This window comes from Balaenoptera borealis, assembly GCF_965194805.1.
Source record: "Balaenoptera borealis genome assembly, chromosome: 5".
In the NCBI taxonomy this organism is placed as follows: domain Eukaryota; kingdom Metazoa; phylum Chordata; class Mammalia; order Artiodactyla; family Balaenopteridae; genus Balaenoptera; species Balaenoptera borealis.
In genome coordinates, this window is record NC_138862.1 from 141,387,179 (window position 1) to 141,404,980 (window position 17,802).

The following is a 17,802-nucleotide window of genomic DNA, read 5'->3' on the forward strand; positions in this document are numbered from 1 at the left end:
AGGAGATGTAAGAACTTGTTTTCACCGACCTTTTCCTAATAGTATCCACTAACCTCAAGTCCAGATTTCATGCGATTACCTACCTGACACAAAAGAGTTTGGTTTTCCGCCCATCCCCATGCTCTGTTGTAAACCTGTGCCCAACTAAAAAGATAAGATGCTGGACTTTGGCTAATGGTGACAAAACACTCAAACAACTCATGAAACCAATGATTCTGTTGGTGGAGTAGGAGTTGGACTTTCAAATCAATTGTTTGTCTTTACTTGGGTATCTTCCATTCATTTCACTTAGTAACTGACAAAAAAAAAAATCCAAGTTCAGTTAGTAGACTGCAGGACATGAAAGGCTACTCTCAGGCTTCCCTGGTGGCACAGTGGTTAAGAATCCTCCTGCCAATGCAGGGGACACGGCTTCGAGCCCTGGTCCGGGAAGATCCCACATGCCACGGAGCAACTAAGCCTGTGCACCACAACTACTGAGCCTGCGCTCTAGAGCCCGCAAGCCACAACTACTGAGCCTGTGTGCCACAACTACTGAAGCCCGGGCACCTAGAGCCCATGCTCCACAACAAGAGAGGCCACCACAGTGAGAAGCCCGTGCTCCGCAACCAAGAGTAGCCCCCGCTCACCACAACTAGAGAAAGCCTGTGTGCAGCAACAAAGACCCAACGCAGCCAAAAATAAAATATAAATAAATAAATAAATTTATTAAAAAAAAAAAAAAAGAAAGAAAGGCTACTCTCTATTGGGAAGCAAAAAGGACACTCACCCCCAGCGGATGTGCTGCCTTCTGCAGTTTGTTGTAAGGACTGTATTTAGGTTTCGGGGGCTTCCCAGCAGCTCTGTCTTTGTGCCTTCTACTGCTAATATGCTATTAAAAGCAATTAAAAATGACAGCTTTAAAAAAATTATCCCCCAAACCCCTCATAAATATTGTTTTAACCTGGGGCAGGATATTAATTATTTCATGCAAGTTGAAGAAAGACAAAAATAAAAGAGCGTGCACTTTTGTCCTCGGATACTGATGCTTTGAGGAGAGATACCTTTGTGCTAGCCATTTTAGTCTATTTTAAACAAATAGCAGGGTCTTCTTTTTCCCAGCCTTTTTCCTTATTACTGCACAGATCTCGTTTTATGGACATTTACAAAGGAAAGAAATGTCTGAAGGAATTTTATGTGCAAATAAACAAAGATGGCCAGGCGGGCATGAATTTATTTCCATACTAATATTTATCTTCACATTTGTACAGCCAAATGTCAACCCCTTAAATTCTAAAGATAAATAACTGAGGTGTGTAAAAATCAGTGCAAGAATGTACGTATGCATATAAAACACAACACAATATGAGGGCTGGGACTTCAACTAGAAACGTAGAACTGATCTCTTTGGAAGGCTATTCGGAGTAAAAGTGAATGCAACAGGATTAGTCATCTTGTTAGCAGGTGGCTGCAGGATTTAGAAATACAGTACACCACCATGTAATAAAGTACATAAAATAAAAGAAGAGCACAGCACAAAATTAGTGGTAGCATGTAAATATCTAAACAAGTAAAAATGCAACATTGAAATTTGACCTTTAAAGAAAATCAACACTTTTGAGTGGGAAACCTGGTAAAGAAAAGATCTACTACCCCCTTTCCTCCCACTCTTCATATATAAAAATAGCACAGACTCACTTCAGGCAATTTCAGAAAGATCTTAGAAGCCATTACATTTTACTATTCCTTTAAGCAACCAAAATATGCATAAATAAATAAGGAGAGTGAATAAGAAGCTAAGTGGATGGATGGATGGATGGACGGATGGGAGAGAAAAACAGAAAAGAAAGGGAACAGAGGAAACACACATTCTGCTCGTGCGTGACCCCCATCTGCTTTCACTTCTAGAATGGGTACCGCCTACCTGTTTAAGTTGTGTTTCCGAGTTGACGTGCACATCACAGATTTCACAGTGAAACGTTTTGTTCTGCAGGCCTGTATTCCCCTTATTCACTGGTCCTTTGCCTTTCACACCTACCCTAGGGAAGGCTTTGATAGTCCCACTTCCATTCCGAGCTTCTAGCATCGTTTTGTGCTTAGTACCTGCCAGGAATATTTAGAAAAAAAGAAAGAAAAAAGAGGGGGAAAAATCTTAGCTAGTAATCTCCTCCAAGAAACGATACAATAACACAACATGATGTGATGCCGAGTTTGAATGCAGTTCTTCCAGAGATTATACTTGAAATATGCTTATGACATAGAAAACTGTAACAATGTGCTCTGATCACCTTATATAACATTACTTAATCACTCATCTTTTTATAATGTCCTGTTTTACAAATAAGCACCATCAGTACAGGAACTAAACTCAAAAGTCCTGAGATGAAATTAAATGGGTGTGACTTCTTTTCATTTCCTCTTGATGCTAATAAGACATAAATGATAGCTGATGAGGAAGAGTGATTTAGTTGCTACAGGTATAGTTGGAGGTGAGGTGTAACAAGTGTAATCAGTTTAAACATGGTGTGTTTACAGAAGTGCCACTAATTAAATGCCCACTTTCTAAATAGAATACAAACAAGCTTTCCTGGTTATGGGGTTTAGGATCAAAGAGGAAGAGTAATTGTATAGAGATCTTAATGACTCTGGAAAAAAAAGCCCTATTAGAATAGCAAAGTTCACACTGATTGGCTATGAAATTTCAAATATAAACAAATGAGTAAAAAAAGGGGGGATTCACCAGCTAAGCAGATACACTGTAAAGAAACCCTTCTTTTTATTAAACCAGTCACATCTTTTGGCTGTCCCACATAACTAATGTAATTCTACTTATCAAGATTTGTTTTTTTTTAAACACTAAAATTCAGGATGGCAGTTTGCTCTCAAAAACTTTGCTCACAACTTCCTTCTCCTTGGAGTTGATAAGTATGCTTCACTTTTCTCATTTAGCCGTATGTTTTTGCTATGAAATTTTCTCTTGTAATCATTGATGTCCTTTCTGCCATTCTGGTTTTCTAAATCCTGATTTAGGGGTTTCACCTTCCTAATTGTATTTCTTAGATTGTTATCAGTTCTGGAAGCATAGAAAAAAAGAGAAATTCTTAACTTCTGGTTCTTGGGCCAGCCTCTCAGAATCATTCCATATCAATGAAGAAAAGATGCTCTCCAGCTCCGTGTCAATCACCCATGTGTTCAATAAGAGGCAATGCACATACGGAACAGGTTTAGAGCCATACGTTTCTCTCTTGTAAAATGATACCTTTACTGAGTCCAATATTAAAAAATGCATATTTTTACCACTTAGGTTCCCCACTTTGAATCTCATTTTCTTATGCACAGCAATGAAAATGTTCACATCTCAACATATTAAGGAGAGAGAAAAAAGTCAACGTTTTGTGAGAAGACGGGAGAGGCTGAAATACGGAGTCAGAGAACCATGCGGTAGTGGTGGTGGTAGCAGTGAGACTGCCCCGGGGTTCACTTTCACCCATGTCCCCTGCAATATAGTGACCTAATGCTTTCTGCTTTGTATGAAGATACCATAAATGAGAGTAGGGCAAGCAATGTTCTGGTGAGCAGTACATACCTACATACATAATGAATGAATGAGTATATATATGCATATATATATACACACACACGTACACACATTGTTTTGTCCTACCTTCATTTATACCATCTTCCTACAAATTCGAAGATTTTGTGCCACTATGTGAGTAGAGGGTTATCCAACCTTCTCTATCCAAACAGGTGATTTTATCAAAATATTTTTTTCCCATGCAACCTCTATAGTCAAACTGAGAAGCTTTCCTGGGGTCGCTGTGGCTTAGGAATGTCTAAGTAGCAGTCAGTAGGAGACAAATTCTCATCCTGACTTTCTTGAAGGCCCCTTGACTCACTCTGGTTAATATCTTATGCGATTTGAGCTGGCGTTTGATAGTGGCAACCAGAATGGATCAGAAAACTGTTTCTACCTATTCACTGATATGGAAGTACTTCATCTTGCCTGGGAGGACAAAAAAAAGTCAGGCGTGGGTGGCTTGCCTCAGGATTGAGTGTCAGATGGGTTAGGAGGAGGAGAAGAAATTCAAAAAAGTTGCACCCAATAGTAAGTTGCTCCCAATAGCAACAGTAAGTAAAAATCCAGAAAACAGACATTCTCCATATTATCTCTGGCAAGCTAAGACCCACCTATGTCCTGTCCCTAGGGGACGGAAAGAAACAGGAGATATGTGAGCATTGGAGAAATATCCAACCTCTCAGAAAAATCACTGTGTCATTAGCATTATTATTTCAGTGTAGTCTCTCCACAGAAGCTAGTAAAGATAGGAAAGTTAAATATACACACTCATGCATGTCTTACACATACGTGCACACACACACACACACCAAACACATGTGGTTAAAATTGTGCTGAGATTGGGTGAAAAACTTCAGTTAATAGCTTTGACTCCGGGGTTACTATTCATCATCATGTAGAGTGGAACGTTTGTGCAATGTAACCTCCTGCATCTAGTAGCAGCTTGTCAGTCATAATTAAATAGCTATTAGATCGTTTTATAAGATCTTAAAGCTTGAACAGCCTGTAAAGGTAGCGGTTTTTCCTTCAAGTACAGCTACAATTAAGGAAAGATGTACCACTCTTAATTTTCAAGCATTTATATTTTTGAGAGATCAAATGTGCATGAATAATCTAAAAATAGTGACTATTAAGAGAACTGATACTTATTTTACTTTTTAAACATTGCACATATTGTGATAAATTATTTACCTGCTCATAGCCACCCATGAGTTTAGGTGCTATTATGATGCCCGTTTAAGAGATAACAAACTGAGACTCAGAAAGGTTAAGTTATTTGCCCAGCTCACAAAGCAAACACTACTTGAAGTTACTGGCAGGTAGAAAGTGGATTTCTAACTAAGTCCTTAGAGCTACGGGGATTTAGCTAGAAATCTACTAAGGATGTCTGAGCTAGCTGAATTCCAGTTACACAGGAATCTCTCATAGTGCCTTTAATTTTTCTATTTTGTTAATGCAGTCTTTTCTAAACTCAGATTTTAATTTGAGTCTTTCAAATCCCCTTTTCCCTTGTTTTCTTGTAATGCTCCTTTCTGCTCAGCAGAGGACCTGGAACCAGGATGCTACAATGAATGACAGTGGCTTTGTGATGGCAGGTTTGAATACCTCAGGTTCCAACAATGTGTAAATATCTCGCAAGGCTCGTGCCTTCCCCTGTGATTGCACAGTAGGGCCATTGCAAAGCTGCTTCTGTACTTTAAATGGACTATTTTCTTCCCATCACTTTTAAAAGGCCAACACTGATAATGACCTTCATTTGAAGCTTCCATGATTCCTGAAATGTGAAACCGTTCTCCAACCACAGTTTAAATGCAGCAAGTCATCATGCTCCTAGAAATATTAATTTTGTTTGCTTTTTTTATTTGTTTGCTTTTGATTGCCTTGGGTCAAGATATTGTATCTGCAAAAATCAAAATAATATGTGGTGCAGAGTGAATAGAGGCTAGCCTTCCCTTTAATTCCTCATCATCTTTACAACTTCCTTTTTTAGATGGCTCTTAAGTTAGGTACTGGCATAAAGGAAAGGTAGGTGAGCAAGAAAACTGGCAAATGACTTTTTCAAATTAAATCAATCATTCTTTAGGTCATCAGGAAAATTGAGGAACTTTCTTTAAAATGGAAAAAAAACCCAGAATTCCATCAAGGAGAAGCATATCAAAATATTAATGGTGGTCATCATGTACCAGTCTTTTATTTTCTATTTGTATATGTGTATTTTAAAAAGTTTGGATAACTTAGTTAAAGTAATTTTGTATAGAACTTTCCTTGGAATTATATATACTTTTAAAAATGCACATGATTTTTAATGACAGCATAGGCTTACAATACATGAACGTTATATATTTAACCACTTATCTAATATTAGACATTTGGATTATTTTCTTTGTTTTCCCTATATAATTATTTTGTAATGAACATCCTACTTGTTAATCTTTTAAAAATCTATGCTAAGGTTATTTCCTTAGGATAGATTTTCAAAAGGAGTATTATAGGTACAAAATATGGCTATTTTTAAGCCTCAATTCAAGCTGTCAAACTAACTGTCTAAACAGTACAAAGGAAGTTTCAGAGGGATTCATTTTATAGGGAAATGTATCCTGGTAGAGTCTGCAAAATTCACCTGTCTATAAAATAAATTTCAATACCTTAAAGTTCAATTTTCCAGAATGCCCATGAGATGAGATTTAATAGTGTTAGACTAGACCCTTAGCAAACCCACGTGACTGCCAATGATAATTTAGTTGCCTTCTCTTTGACAAGTTCAGATGATTCCAGCTTATAGATACATGGGCAGGGAAGTGGTCAGACTCCATACAAACACCAAAATGCAAAGGTGTTTTTTGATGTGTTTATTTATAACATTCAGTAAAATGGCATTATAGTCCAACTCTGTGTGTCCTAAGGAAAGAAAGTTGTTTTGAATCTCTACACCTGAAGGGTATAATTGGCATCAAAAGCCTCCATGTTCTCTTTTTTTTTAATCCTCTAAGTGTCAAATTAACCTTTTATTACCCTGACCTCTTATATACTAGGTATTTTCCATGTCAATCTTAATTTTATTTTGTCTTTGAAATGAAATCTTTGGTTTATTTTATCAGCATATCAACAAACAGTAAGTACCCAGAATGGCATCCATGGTATCAGGCGACCAAGGAATGCCCCAAATGAGTAAAAAATTGTGTTATTTCTGTTAGCTCCCTGGTTGAAAGTAATCTGTTGATTCATCAGTAATGCATCACAAGTCCAAATTGCAGAGGTGAAAGTAGAGACAAGGGAAACAGAGGAGAGGAGAACTTTGCTTTTAGCATCAGAAAGGTCCTCTGAGGAAGAGCTATGAAGTGGGAACAGAAGGGGAGGCAAGCCACACAGCACCAGTGGGGATGGACTCGGTGTCCAAAGACAGCTCAGGAAAGAGCTCTGCAGACCCTGGGAACCAGTAAGCGGACCACTGGCTGGGCTTGATGGGGAGATAAACATGTGGAATTGATATGGCAGTAACCCTTGACATACCAGCACATGAGGAGAATTTTCAGGCATCCAGAAAGACTCTCTTATCTATAACAATGGACTACAAGGAAGATGGAGGATATCCTGTGCTGCTTTAGACATGCATTTAACAATCCTTATTTGCACCCATCTCTGCTACTTAGAAACAAGGCCCTTAAAAGCATAGAAAAATGCTCCATTGCTTTCATGTCCATTACCCAAGAGAACCCGGCAAAAAGGTTTTCACATAATAAACACTCAATAAATGGACAAATTAGACACTCCCATAGTATAACAGATATGATGTTGTCTTAGTTATTTATAAAAGCAGTGTTTTTGCTTACTTTTTGTGTAACTAGTTCAGTTTTCACTTTTTTAAATGAAAGTAACACTTTGTTAGAAAATTCAAAGAGCACAGAAAAGCATAAGGTGAAAAGCAAAAGCCCTCCCACTTTTCACCTTCAAGCCGCATGCCCTCAGCAGGGAAACGGTTTCATGTGCAAACTTCCTGAAATGTTCTAAACATCAGTGACATTATATTAGGCTCGAGTAGAAAAAATAATGTAGGTTGAACATTCTACTTGGTTTGCGCACGAAACCACTCTTAACAAGCACAGCACGTAAAAGTACACAGCAAGAAAACACATCTCAACACAACTCTGAAATCACTTATTCTGGTTGTTCATCGGTGAGATGTCACCAAACACGAAATAACTAAACCCTGAATGCTCACAGCTACATAAAATTTTTCTTTTAGGTAATATATCCCAAATCACCCATATAGCAAACCCCAAAGTACATTATTTAAGAATTGTAAGAATGCAGGCGACTCTTCCTGTGGCAGTGTGGGCTTGAGGAGGTGGCTCACGGGGGTGAGGCGTTTAGGGTGAGGTGACACCGACCTTGGAGCCAGATTGGCTGGGTTTGCATCACAGCCCCAACATTTAAGGGCTCTACGGCTTTGGGCAAGTCAAGTAGCAGGAATCTCATCAGCACAGAGAGAAAGCTTCACTGAAAACTCATTGCAGAGTGGCAGGGGAAGCTGGATTCCATGACAGCAACAGCAGGGTTCATGGCAAGAATCACGGCTTGCAGCCCGCCCCGGGCGGTCTCGTCTTCCTGCAGCTTGTAGACCCTCAGGCTTAGGAGCAGTTTCAAGCACACAGCCTTGAGAGAGTAAGATGTTCCTGAGACCATCTGTACGAAATCTGTGACTGAACCCAGTGAAGACCTCTATATAAACGTTTAAGGTTCTGGCAGCACACACGGAGATCTACTCCTTTAGCCACCAGCTGCTGGAGAGAGCCTCGTAGACAAAGTGCTTCCAAGTCAGCCTGTTGTAGCTGGACAGTTATTGTAGACCCTTATAATCTGACTTCATAATGGAGACAGCCACATTCACTGCCGTGCAGCTGACAGCATCTTGGTGCTCCAGCCAGGGGTCAGGCCTGAGCCTCTGAGGTGAGAGAGCCAAGTGCAGGACACTGGACCACCAGAGACCTCCTGGCCCCAAGTAATATCAGTCGGCGAGAGTGAGAAATCTCCCAGAGATTTCTGTCTCAATGCTAAGACCCAGCTCCACCCAATGACCAGCAAGCTCCAGTGCTGGACATCCCATGCCAAACAATTAACAAGACAGGAACACAACCCCAACCATTAGCAGAGAGGCTGCCAAAGATCAAAATAAGTTCACAGACAACCCAAAACACATTACCAGATGCGGTCCTGCCCACCAGGAAGACAAGATTCAGCTTCACCCACCAGAAAATAGGCACCAGTCCCCTCTACCAGGAAGCCTACACAACCCACTGAACCAACTTTACCCACTGGGGGCAGATCCCAAAAACAACCGGAATTACGAACATGCAGCCTGCAAAAAGGAGACCCCAAACACAGTAAGTGAGGCAAAATGAGAAGAAAGAGAAATATGCAGCAGATGAAGGAGCAAGGTAAAAACCCACCAGACCAAACAAATGAAGAGGAAATAGGCAGTCTACCTGAAAAAGAATTCAGAGTAATAATAGTAAAGATGATCCAAAACCTTGGAAATAGAATGGAGAAAATACAAGACACATTTAACAAGGACCTAGAAGAGCTAAAGAGCAAACAAACAATGATGAACAACACAATAAATGAAATTAAAAATTCTCTAGAAGGAATCAAGAGCAGAATAACCGAGGCAGAAGAACGGAAAAGTGATCTGGAAGACAAAACAGTGGAAATAACTACCACAGAGCAGAATAAAGAAAAAAAAAATGAAAAGAATTGAGAACGGTCACAGAGACCTCTGGGACAACATTAAATGCACCAACATTCAAATTATAGGGGTCTCAGAAGAAGAAGATAAAAAGAAAGTGACTGAGAAAATAATTCAAGAGATTATAGTTGAAAACTTCCCTAATATGGGAAAAGAAATAGTCAATCAAGTCCAGGAAGTCCAGAGAGTCCCACAAAGGATAAATCCAAGGAGAAACATGCCAAGACACATATTAATCAAACTATCAAAAATTAAATACAAAGAAAAAATATTAAAAGCAGCAAGGGAAAAGCAACAAATAACATACAAGGGAATCCCCATAAGGTGAACAGCTGATCTTTCAGCAGAAACTCTGCAAGCCAGAAGGGACTGGCAGGACATATTTAAAGTGATGAAAGGGAAAAACCTACAACCAAGATTACTCTACCCAGCAAGGATCTCATGCAGATTCAATGGAGAAATTAAAACCTTTACAGAAAAGCAAAAGTTAAGAGAATTCAGCACCACCAAACCAGCTTTACAACAAATGCTAAAGGAGCTTCTCTAGACAGGAAACACAAGAGAAGGAAAAGACCTACAATAATAAACCCAAAACAATTAACAAAATGGTAATAGGAACATACATGTCAATAATTACCTTAAATGTAAATGGATTAAACGCTCCAACCAAAAGACATAGACTGGCTGAATGGATACCAAAAAAAGACCCGTATATATGCTGTCTACAAGAGACCCACCTCAGACCTAGGGACACATACAGACTGAAAGTGAGGGGATGGAAAAAGATATTCCATGCAAATGGAAATCAAAAGAAAGATGGAGTAGCAATTCTCATACCACACAAAATAGACTTTAAGTAAAAACTATCATGAGAGACAAAGAAGGACACTACATAAAGATCAAAGGATCAATCCAAGAAGATATAACAATTGAAATATTTATGCAGCCATCATAGGAGCACTTTAATACATAAGGCAAATGCTAACAGCCATAAAAGGGGAAATCAACAGTAACCCAATCATAGTGGGGAATTTAACACCTCACTTTCACCAATGGACAGATCAACCATAATGAAAATAAATAAGGACACACAAGCTTTAAATGATACATTAAACAAGATGGACTTAATTGATATTTATAGGACATTCCATCCAAAAACAACAGAATACACTTTCTTCTCAAGTGCTCATGGAACATCCTCCAGGATAGATCATATCTTGGGTCACAAATCAAGCCTTGGTAAATTTAAGAAAATTGAAATCATATCAAGTATCTTTTCCGACAACAAGGCTATAAGACTAGATATCAATTACAGGAAAAAAACTGTAAAAATTACAGGCACATGAAGGCTAAACAATATGCTACTAAATAAACAAGAGATCACTGAAGAAATCAAAGAAGAAATAAAAAAATACCTAGAAACAAATGACAATGAAAACACGATGACACAAAACCTATGGGATGCAGCAAAAGCAGTTCTATGGGGGAAGTATATAGGAATAAAACCCTACCTCAAGAAACAAGAATAATCTCAAATAAATAAACTATCCTTACACTTAAAGCAATTAGAGAAAGAAGAACAAAAAACCCCCAAAGTTAGCAGAAGGAAAGAAATCATAAATATCAGATCAGAAATAAATGAAAAAGAAATGAAGGAAACTATAGCAAAGATAAATAAAACTAAAACCTGGTTCTTTGAGAAGATAAACAAAATTGATAAACCATTAGCCAGACTCATCAAAAAAAAAGGGAGAAGACTCAAATCAATAGAATTAGAAATGAAAAAAGGAGAAGTAATAACAGACACTGCAGAAATACAAAGGATCATAAGACATTACTACAAGCAACTATATGCCAATAAATTGGACAACCTGGAAGAAATGGAGAAATTCTTAGAAATGCACAACCTTCTGAGACTGAACCAGGAAGAAACAGAAAATATGAACACACCAATCACAAGCACTGAAATTGAAACTGTGATTTAAAATCTTCCAACAAACAAAAGCCCAGGACCAGATGGCTTCACAGGCGAATTCTATCAAACATTTATAGAAGAGCTAACACCTATCCTTCTCAAACTCTTCCAAAATATAGCAGAGGGAGGAACACTCCCAAACTCATTCTATGAGGCCACCATCACCCTGATACCAAAACCAAACAAAGATATTACAAAGAAAGAAAACTACAGGCCAATATCACTGATGAATATAGATGCAAACATCCTCAACAAAATACTAGCAAACAGAATCCAACAACACATTGAAAGGATCATACAGCATGATCAAGTGGGATTTATCCCAGGAATGCAAGGATTTTTCAAAATATCCAAATCAGTCAATGTGATACACCATATTAACAAATTGAAGGATAAAAACCATATGATAATCTCAATAGACGCAGAAAAAGCTTTTGACAAAATTCAACACCCATTTATGATAAGAACTCTCCAGAAAGTAGGCATAAAGGGAACTTACCTCAACATAATAAAGGCCCTATATGACAAACCCACAGCCAACATCGTTCCACTAAGATCAGGAACAATACAAGGTTGCCCACTCTCACCGTTATTATTCAACATAGTTTTGGAAGTTTTAGCCATGGCAATCAGAGAAGAAAAAGAAATAAAAGGAGTCAAAATCAGAAAAGAAGAAGTAAAACTGTCACTGTTTGCAGATGACATGATACTATATACATACAGAATCCTAAAGATGCTACCAGAAAAGTACTAGAGCTAATCAATGATTTTGGTAAAGTAGCAGGATACAAAATTAATGCACAGAAATCTCATGTATTCCTATACACTAATGATGAAAAATCTGAAAGAGAAATTAAGGAAACACTCCCATTTATCACTGCAACAAAAAGAATAAAATACCTAGGAATAAACCTTCGTAAGGAGACAAAAGACCTGTATGCACAAAACTCTAAGACACTGATGAAAGAAATTAAAGAGGATACCAACAGATGGAGAGATATACCATGTTCTTGGATTGGAAGAAGCAACATTGTGAAAATGACTATACTACTCAAATCAATCTACAGATTCAATGCAATCCCTATCAAACTAGCAATGGCATTTTACACAGAACTAGAAAAAAAATTTCACAATTTGTATGGAAACACAAAAGATCCCGAATAGCCAGTGCAATATTGAGAAACAGAAAAAGAGATGGAAGAATCAGGCTCCCTGACTTCACACTATACTACAAAGCTATAGTAATCAAGACAGTATGGTACTGGCACAAAAATAGAAATATAGATGAATGGAACAGGATAGAAAGCCCAGAAATAAACCCACACACATTTGGTCACCTTATCTTTGACAAAGGAGGCAAGAATATACAATGGAGAAAAAACAGCCTCTTCAAAAAGTGGTGCTGGGAAAACTGGACAGCTACATGTAAAAGAATGAAATTAGAACACTTCCTAATACCGTATACAAAAATAAACTCAAAATGGATTAAAGACCTAAATGTAAGGCCAGACACTATCAAACTCTTAGAGGAAAACATAGGCAGAACACTCTATGACATAAATCACAGCAAGATCCTTTTTGACCCACCTCCTAGAGAAATGGAAATAAAAACAAAAATATACAAATGGGACCTAATGAAACTTAAAAGCTTTTGCACAGCAAAGGAAACCATAAACAAGATGAAAACACAACCCTCACAATGGGAGAAAATATTTCCAAATGAAGCAACTGACAAAGGATTAATCTCCAAAATATACAAGCAGCTCATGCAGCTCAATAACATAAAAACAAACAACCCAATCCAAAAATGGGCAGAAGACCTAAATAGACATTTCTTCAAAGAAGATATACAGATTGCCAAGAAACACATGAAAGGATGCTCAACATCACTAATTATTAGAGAAATGCAAACCTCACACCATTCAGAATGGCCATCATCAAAAAATCTACAAACAAATGCTGGAGAGGGTGTGGAGAAAAGGGAACCCTCTTGCACTGTTGGTGGGAATGTAAATTGATACAGCCACTATGGAGAACAGTATGGAGATTCTGTAAAAAACTAAAAATAGAACTACCATATAACCCAGCAATCCCACTACTGGGCATATACCCTGAGAAAACCATAGGTCAAAAAGAGTCATGTACCACAATGTTCATTGCAGCTCTATTTACAATAGCCAGGGCATGGAAGCAACCTAAGTGTCCATCGACAGATGAATGGATAAAGAAGATGTGGCACATATATACAGTGGAATATTACTCAGCCATAAAAAGAAACGAAATTGAGTTATTTGTAGTGAGGTGGATGGACCTAGAGTCTGTCATAGAGAGTGAAGTAAGTCAGAAAGAGAAAAACAAATACCGTATGCTAACACATATATATGGAATCTAAAACATAAAAGAAAAGAAATGGTTCTGAAGAACCTAGGGGCAGGACAGGAATAAAGACGCAGATGTAGAGAATGGACTTGAGGACAAGGGGAGGGGGAAGGGTAAGCTGGGACGAAGTGAGAGAGTGGCATGGACATATATACATTACCAAATGTCAAATAGGTAGCTAGTGGGAAGCAGCTGCATAGCACAGGGAGATCAGCTCAGTACTTTGTGACCACCTAGAGGGGTGGGATAGGGAGGGTGAGAGGGAGACGCAAGAGGGAGGGGATATGGGGATATATGTATACACATAGCTGATTCACTTTGTTATACAGCAGCAACTAACAACAATGTAAAGCAATTAAACTCCAAGAAAGATGTTAAAAAAAAAAAAGAATTGTAAGAATCTAAAAAAGAGTAGATATATGTTTAACTGATTCACTTGGCTGTACACCTGAAACTAACACAACATTGGAAATCAACTATATTGCAATAAAAATTTAAGAAAAAAAAGGAAAAGGAATTGTAGCTCCAGTCTACTGTCTGATAGAAACTTCTTTGCTGAATGAAATGTTCTTGATTTGTACCTACCAATATGGCGGCCTTTAGTCAGAGACGCTCTTGAGCACTTGATATGAGGTTACTGCAGCTGAAACTGAACAGGTAATTAATTTAAATTTAAATAGCCACCTAAGGCTAGTCGTTATCATATTAGACAGTACAGCTCTCCTGCTCAAGTATGCCCTGCATGAACATGCGTAACATGGAGGCCTATGGGGCTGAATTGGTTTTTTAAACATTTGTAGAAAGTTTGAAGAAGGCACAACAGCAGACTTGTGATAGAAGAGTCTGTATCTGTAATTCCCATCCAGTTGAAGTCTTACCATTACCCTAGAAGATGCTGAAGAGGAGTGGCAGATAATCTTTGGGCCTTAATAATAATAAGGCCATAAACATGGACCAACCTGGTTGACTGGCTTAAATGAGTTTTGTACTTGAAACATGAAAGGACAGATCTCTGGATGAAACAAGTCTTTACACATTCTCTTCCTGAATACAGAGGCACAAACTAGACCAGGGCTTCCTAAAAGGCAACTCCTGTGCTTTGCTCAGATTTATACTCTCAGTGAGCAACACATGGTAGACAATCAGTGAAGATTAGCGAAGTATTAGATATTTATAAAGCTCAACAAACACAACAAACTCTCTGGAAAGAGATTTATAAGCTCAGGCTCTGAAATGGTATAAGTCAGAATTTACCTCTATCAGCTGAGTAGTTTCAATTTACTTGTGCCTCAATGTCTGTAGCTATAGAAAAAAAAAAAAAAATCTCCTCTACTGAAGTATTGTATTAGATGCATTTTTTTATCTTAAGCATTATTTCTGGCATGCCCACGTGCTCAAGAAATTTTAGTCAATCTTCTTCTTAACATTGATTTTGTGTTTAGGCAAAAATTTAGAAATTCCATCCTTTGATAACATGTCATTTCTATATATTAAAACTTAGTGAGCTTAAAAATAAGCTCTGTGTAGGGACAGAAGAGCTGGAATGAGCTTAGTGAAAATGATCAAATGTTACCACTTTAAGTCATTACCAGAAAAATCTGCCCAAATTAGTAATGAGGGCTAATTATACAACATTCCAAAGTTTTTTTCAATTATATAGAGAAAATCATCAAAAATAGTTAAGCAAAGCATTACCTAGTAGGATGTTTGGGGGGAATTTCTTTAAAGAAAAAGACAAAACATATATATATATATTTTTTAACATCTTTATTGAAGTATAATTGCCTTACAATGGTGTGTTAGCTTCTGTTTATAACAAAGTGAATCAGTTATACGTATACAATATGTTCCCATTTCTCTTCCCTCTTGCATCTCCCTCCCTCCCACCCTCCCCATCCCACCCCTCTAGGTGGTCACAAAGCACCGAGCTGATCTCCCTGTGCTATGCGGCTGCTTCCCACTAGTTATCTATTTTACATTTGGTAGTGTATATATGTCCATGGCACTCTCTTACCCTGTCACATCTCACCCCACCCCCTCCCCATATCCTCAAGTCCGTTCTCTAGTAGGTCTGTGTCTTTATTCCCGTCTTGCCACTAGGTTCTTCATGGCCTTTTGTTTTTTTTTTTTTCCTTAGATTCCGTATATATGTATTAGCATACTGTATTTGTTTTTCTCTTTCTGACTTACTTCACTCTGTATGACAGACTCTAACTCCATCCACCTCATTACAAATACCTCCATTTCATTTCTTTTTATGGCTGAGTAATATTCCATTGTATATATGAGCCACATCTTCTTTATCCATTCATCTGTCGATGGACATTTAGGTTGCTTCCATGTCCTGGCTATTGTAAATAGAGCTGCAATGAACATTTTGGTACATGACTCTTTTTGACCTATGGTTTTCTCAGGGTATATGCCCAGTAGTGGGATTGCTGGGTCGTATGGTAGTTCTATTTGTAGTTTTTTAAGGAACCTCCATACTGTTCTCCATAGTGGCTGTATCAATTTACATTCCCACCAACAGTGCAAGAGTGTTCCCTTTCCTCCACACCCTCTCCAGCATTTATTGTTTCTAGATTTTTTGATGATGGCCATTCTGACCGGTGTGAGATGATATCTCATTGTAGTTTTGATTTGCATTTCTCTAATGATTAATGATGTTGAGCATTCTTTCATGTGTCTGTAGGCCATCTGTATATCTTCTTTGGAGAAATGTCTGTTTAGGTCTTCTGCCCATTTTTGGATTGGGTTGTTCGTTTTTTTGTTATTGAGCTGCATGAGCTGCTTGTAAATCTTGGAGATTAATCCTTTGTCAGTTGCTTCATTTGCAAATATTTTCTCCCATTCTGAGGGTTGTCTTTTGGTCTTGTTTATGGTTTCCAAAACATATCTTTTATAATACGCGTCTATAACACACAAATAAAAGGAGCCTTCCAGATCTCTTGAAAAGAGTATGTCCTCTTAGGGTGTTTCAAGCACTCTTAGACTGTTTTGTGAATCACGTGAAATAAGTCAGACAGAGAAAGACAAATATCATATGATATCACTCACATGTGGAATCTAATTTTTAAAAAATGATACAAATGTAGTTATTTACAAAACAGAAAGACTCATAGATTTTGAAAACAAACTTATGGTTACCAAAGGGGAAATGGCATGGGAAAGGAAATTAGGAGATTGGGATTGACATATACACATCACTATATATAAAATAGATAACCAATAAGGACCTACTGTATCGCACAGGGAACTCTACTCAATATTCTATAATAACCAATATGGGAAAAGAATCTGAAGAAGAATGGATATATGTATATGTATAACTGATTCACTTTTGCTGTACACCTGAAACTAACACAACATTGTAAATCAACTATACTTCAATAAATTTTTTTTAAAATGCATTTTCCAAGATTAAGAGAAAAACATGTTTTGAAGGTGGCTGGCTTCCCATGAACAGACCGTAAGTGCATAACTCTCCGCTCGGTGCTATAGCCCTGATTCCATGCCTATGATGTATTTCTAAAAGGATAAAGAAGAAAAACACTTAGAATTACAATTTAAATGCAAAGGACACATCTCCCCATGCTGCAGCCTGGTTGCTTCTGAGCAAAATTGATATTCAAACTTGGTTTCCCGAAAAACACAGCCCAATCTTAACAGTATTTTCCTAATATTTGGCTCTAAGAAGTAATTGGAGAAGTCTTTTAAAGTTATATTGACAGGGTGGGGATGCAGTGGGTGGGGTGGTGATTGTGGTCTGCCCTGTGTGTAGCTAGGAAGGGGGTCCTTAAAGAGAATTAGAGAACAATGATTAAACGGACTATCCAAAGGGGGTCCGCTTTCCACCAGTGCCATGATCTGGTAACTCTAAATAATGTCGGTGATAAGGACTCTTCCCTGAAGAATATTTCATTGGTCTATATTCTAAACAATGGAGGTGGTTACTGCTGAGATTTAGTATATACTAAATTAGCACATCACATGCTCCATGGAAATAGTTTGTAGAACTCTCCATTTTCCGGTCATCCCCAGAAACACACAAGTTCGGTTACATGCTTTAGTTTCACTAATGATTTCATAGCGGTTCGAAATCCTTTGAGCTCACAAAGGCTGCAATTCATGCCCTTGGGTTACTAC

General features: G+C 38.0%; 1 protein-coding gene across 4 annotated transcripts in view; it reads right to left on the reverse strand.

Moving 5' to 3' along the window:
- The window catches only part of ZNF385D (zinc finger protein 385D), a 924,724-nt gene that overhangs the window by 10,446 nt on the left and 896,476 nt on the right, over positions 1 to 17,802 (reverse strand). For all 4 annotated transcript variants that reach the window (XM_082392762.1, XM_082392761.1, XM_082392763.1 and 1 more), the window contains 2 exons: positions 1,904 to 2,082; positions 770 to 871 (listed from right to left, as the gene is read on the reverse strand). In XM_082392762.1, coding sequence (XP_082248888.1) covers positions 770 to 871; positions 1,904 to 2,082 — 281 coding nt within the window. The remainder of the gene's footprint in view (positions 1 to 769; positions 872 to 1,903; positions 2,083 to 17,802) is intronic.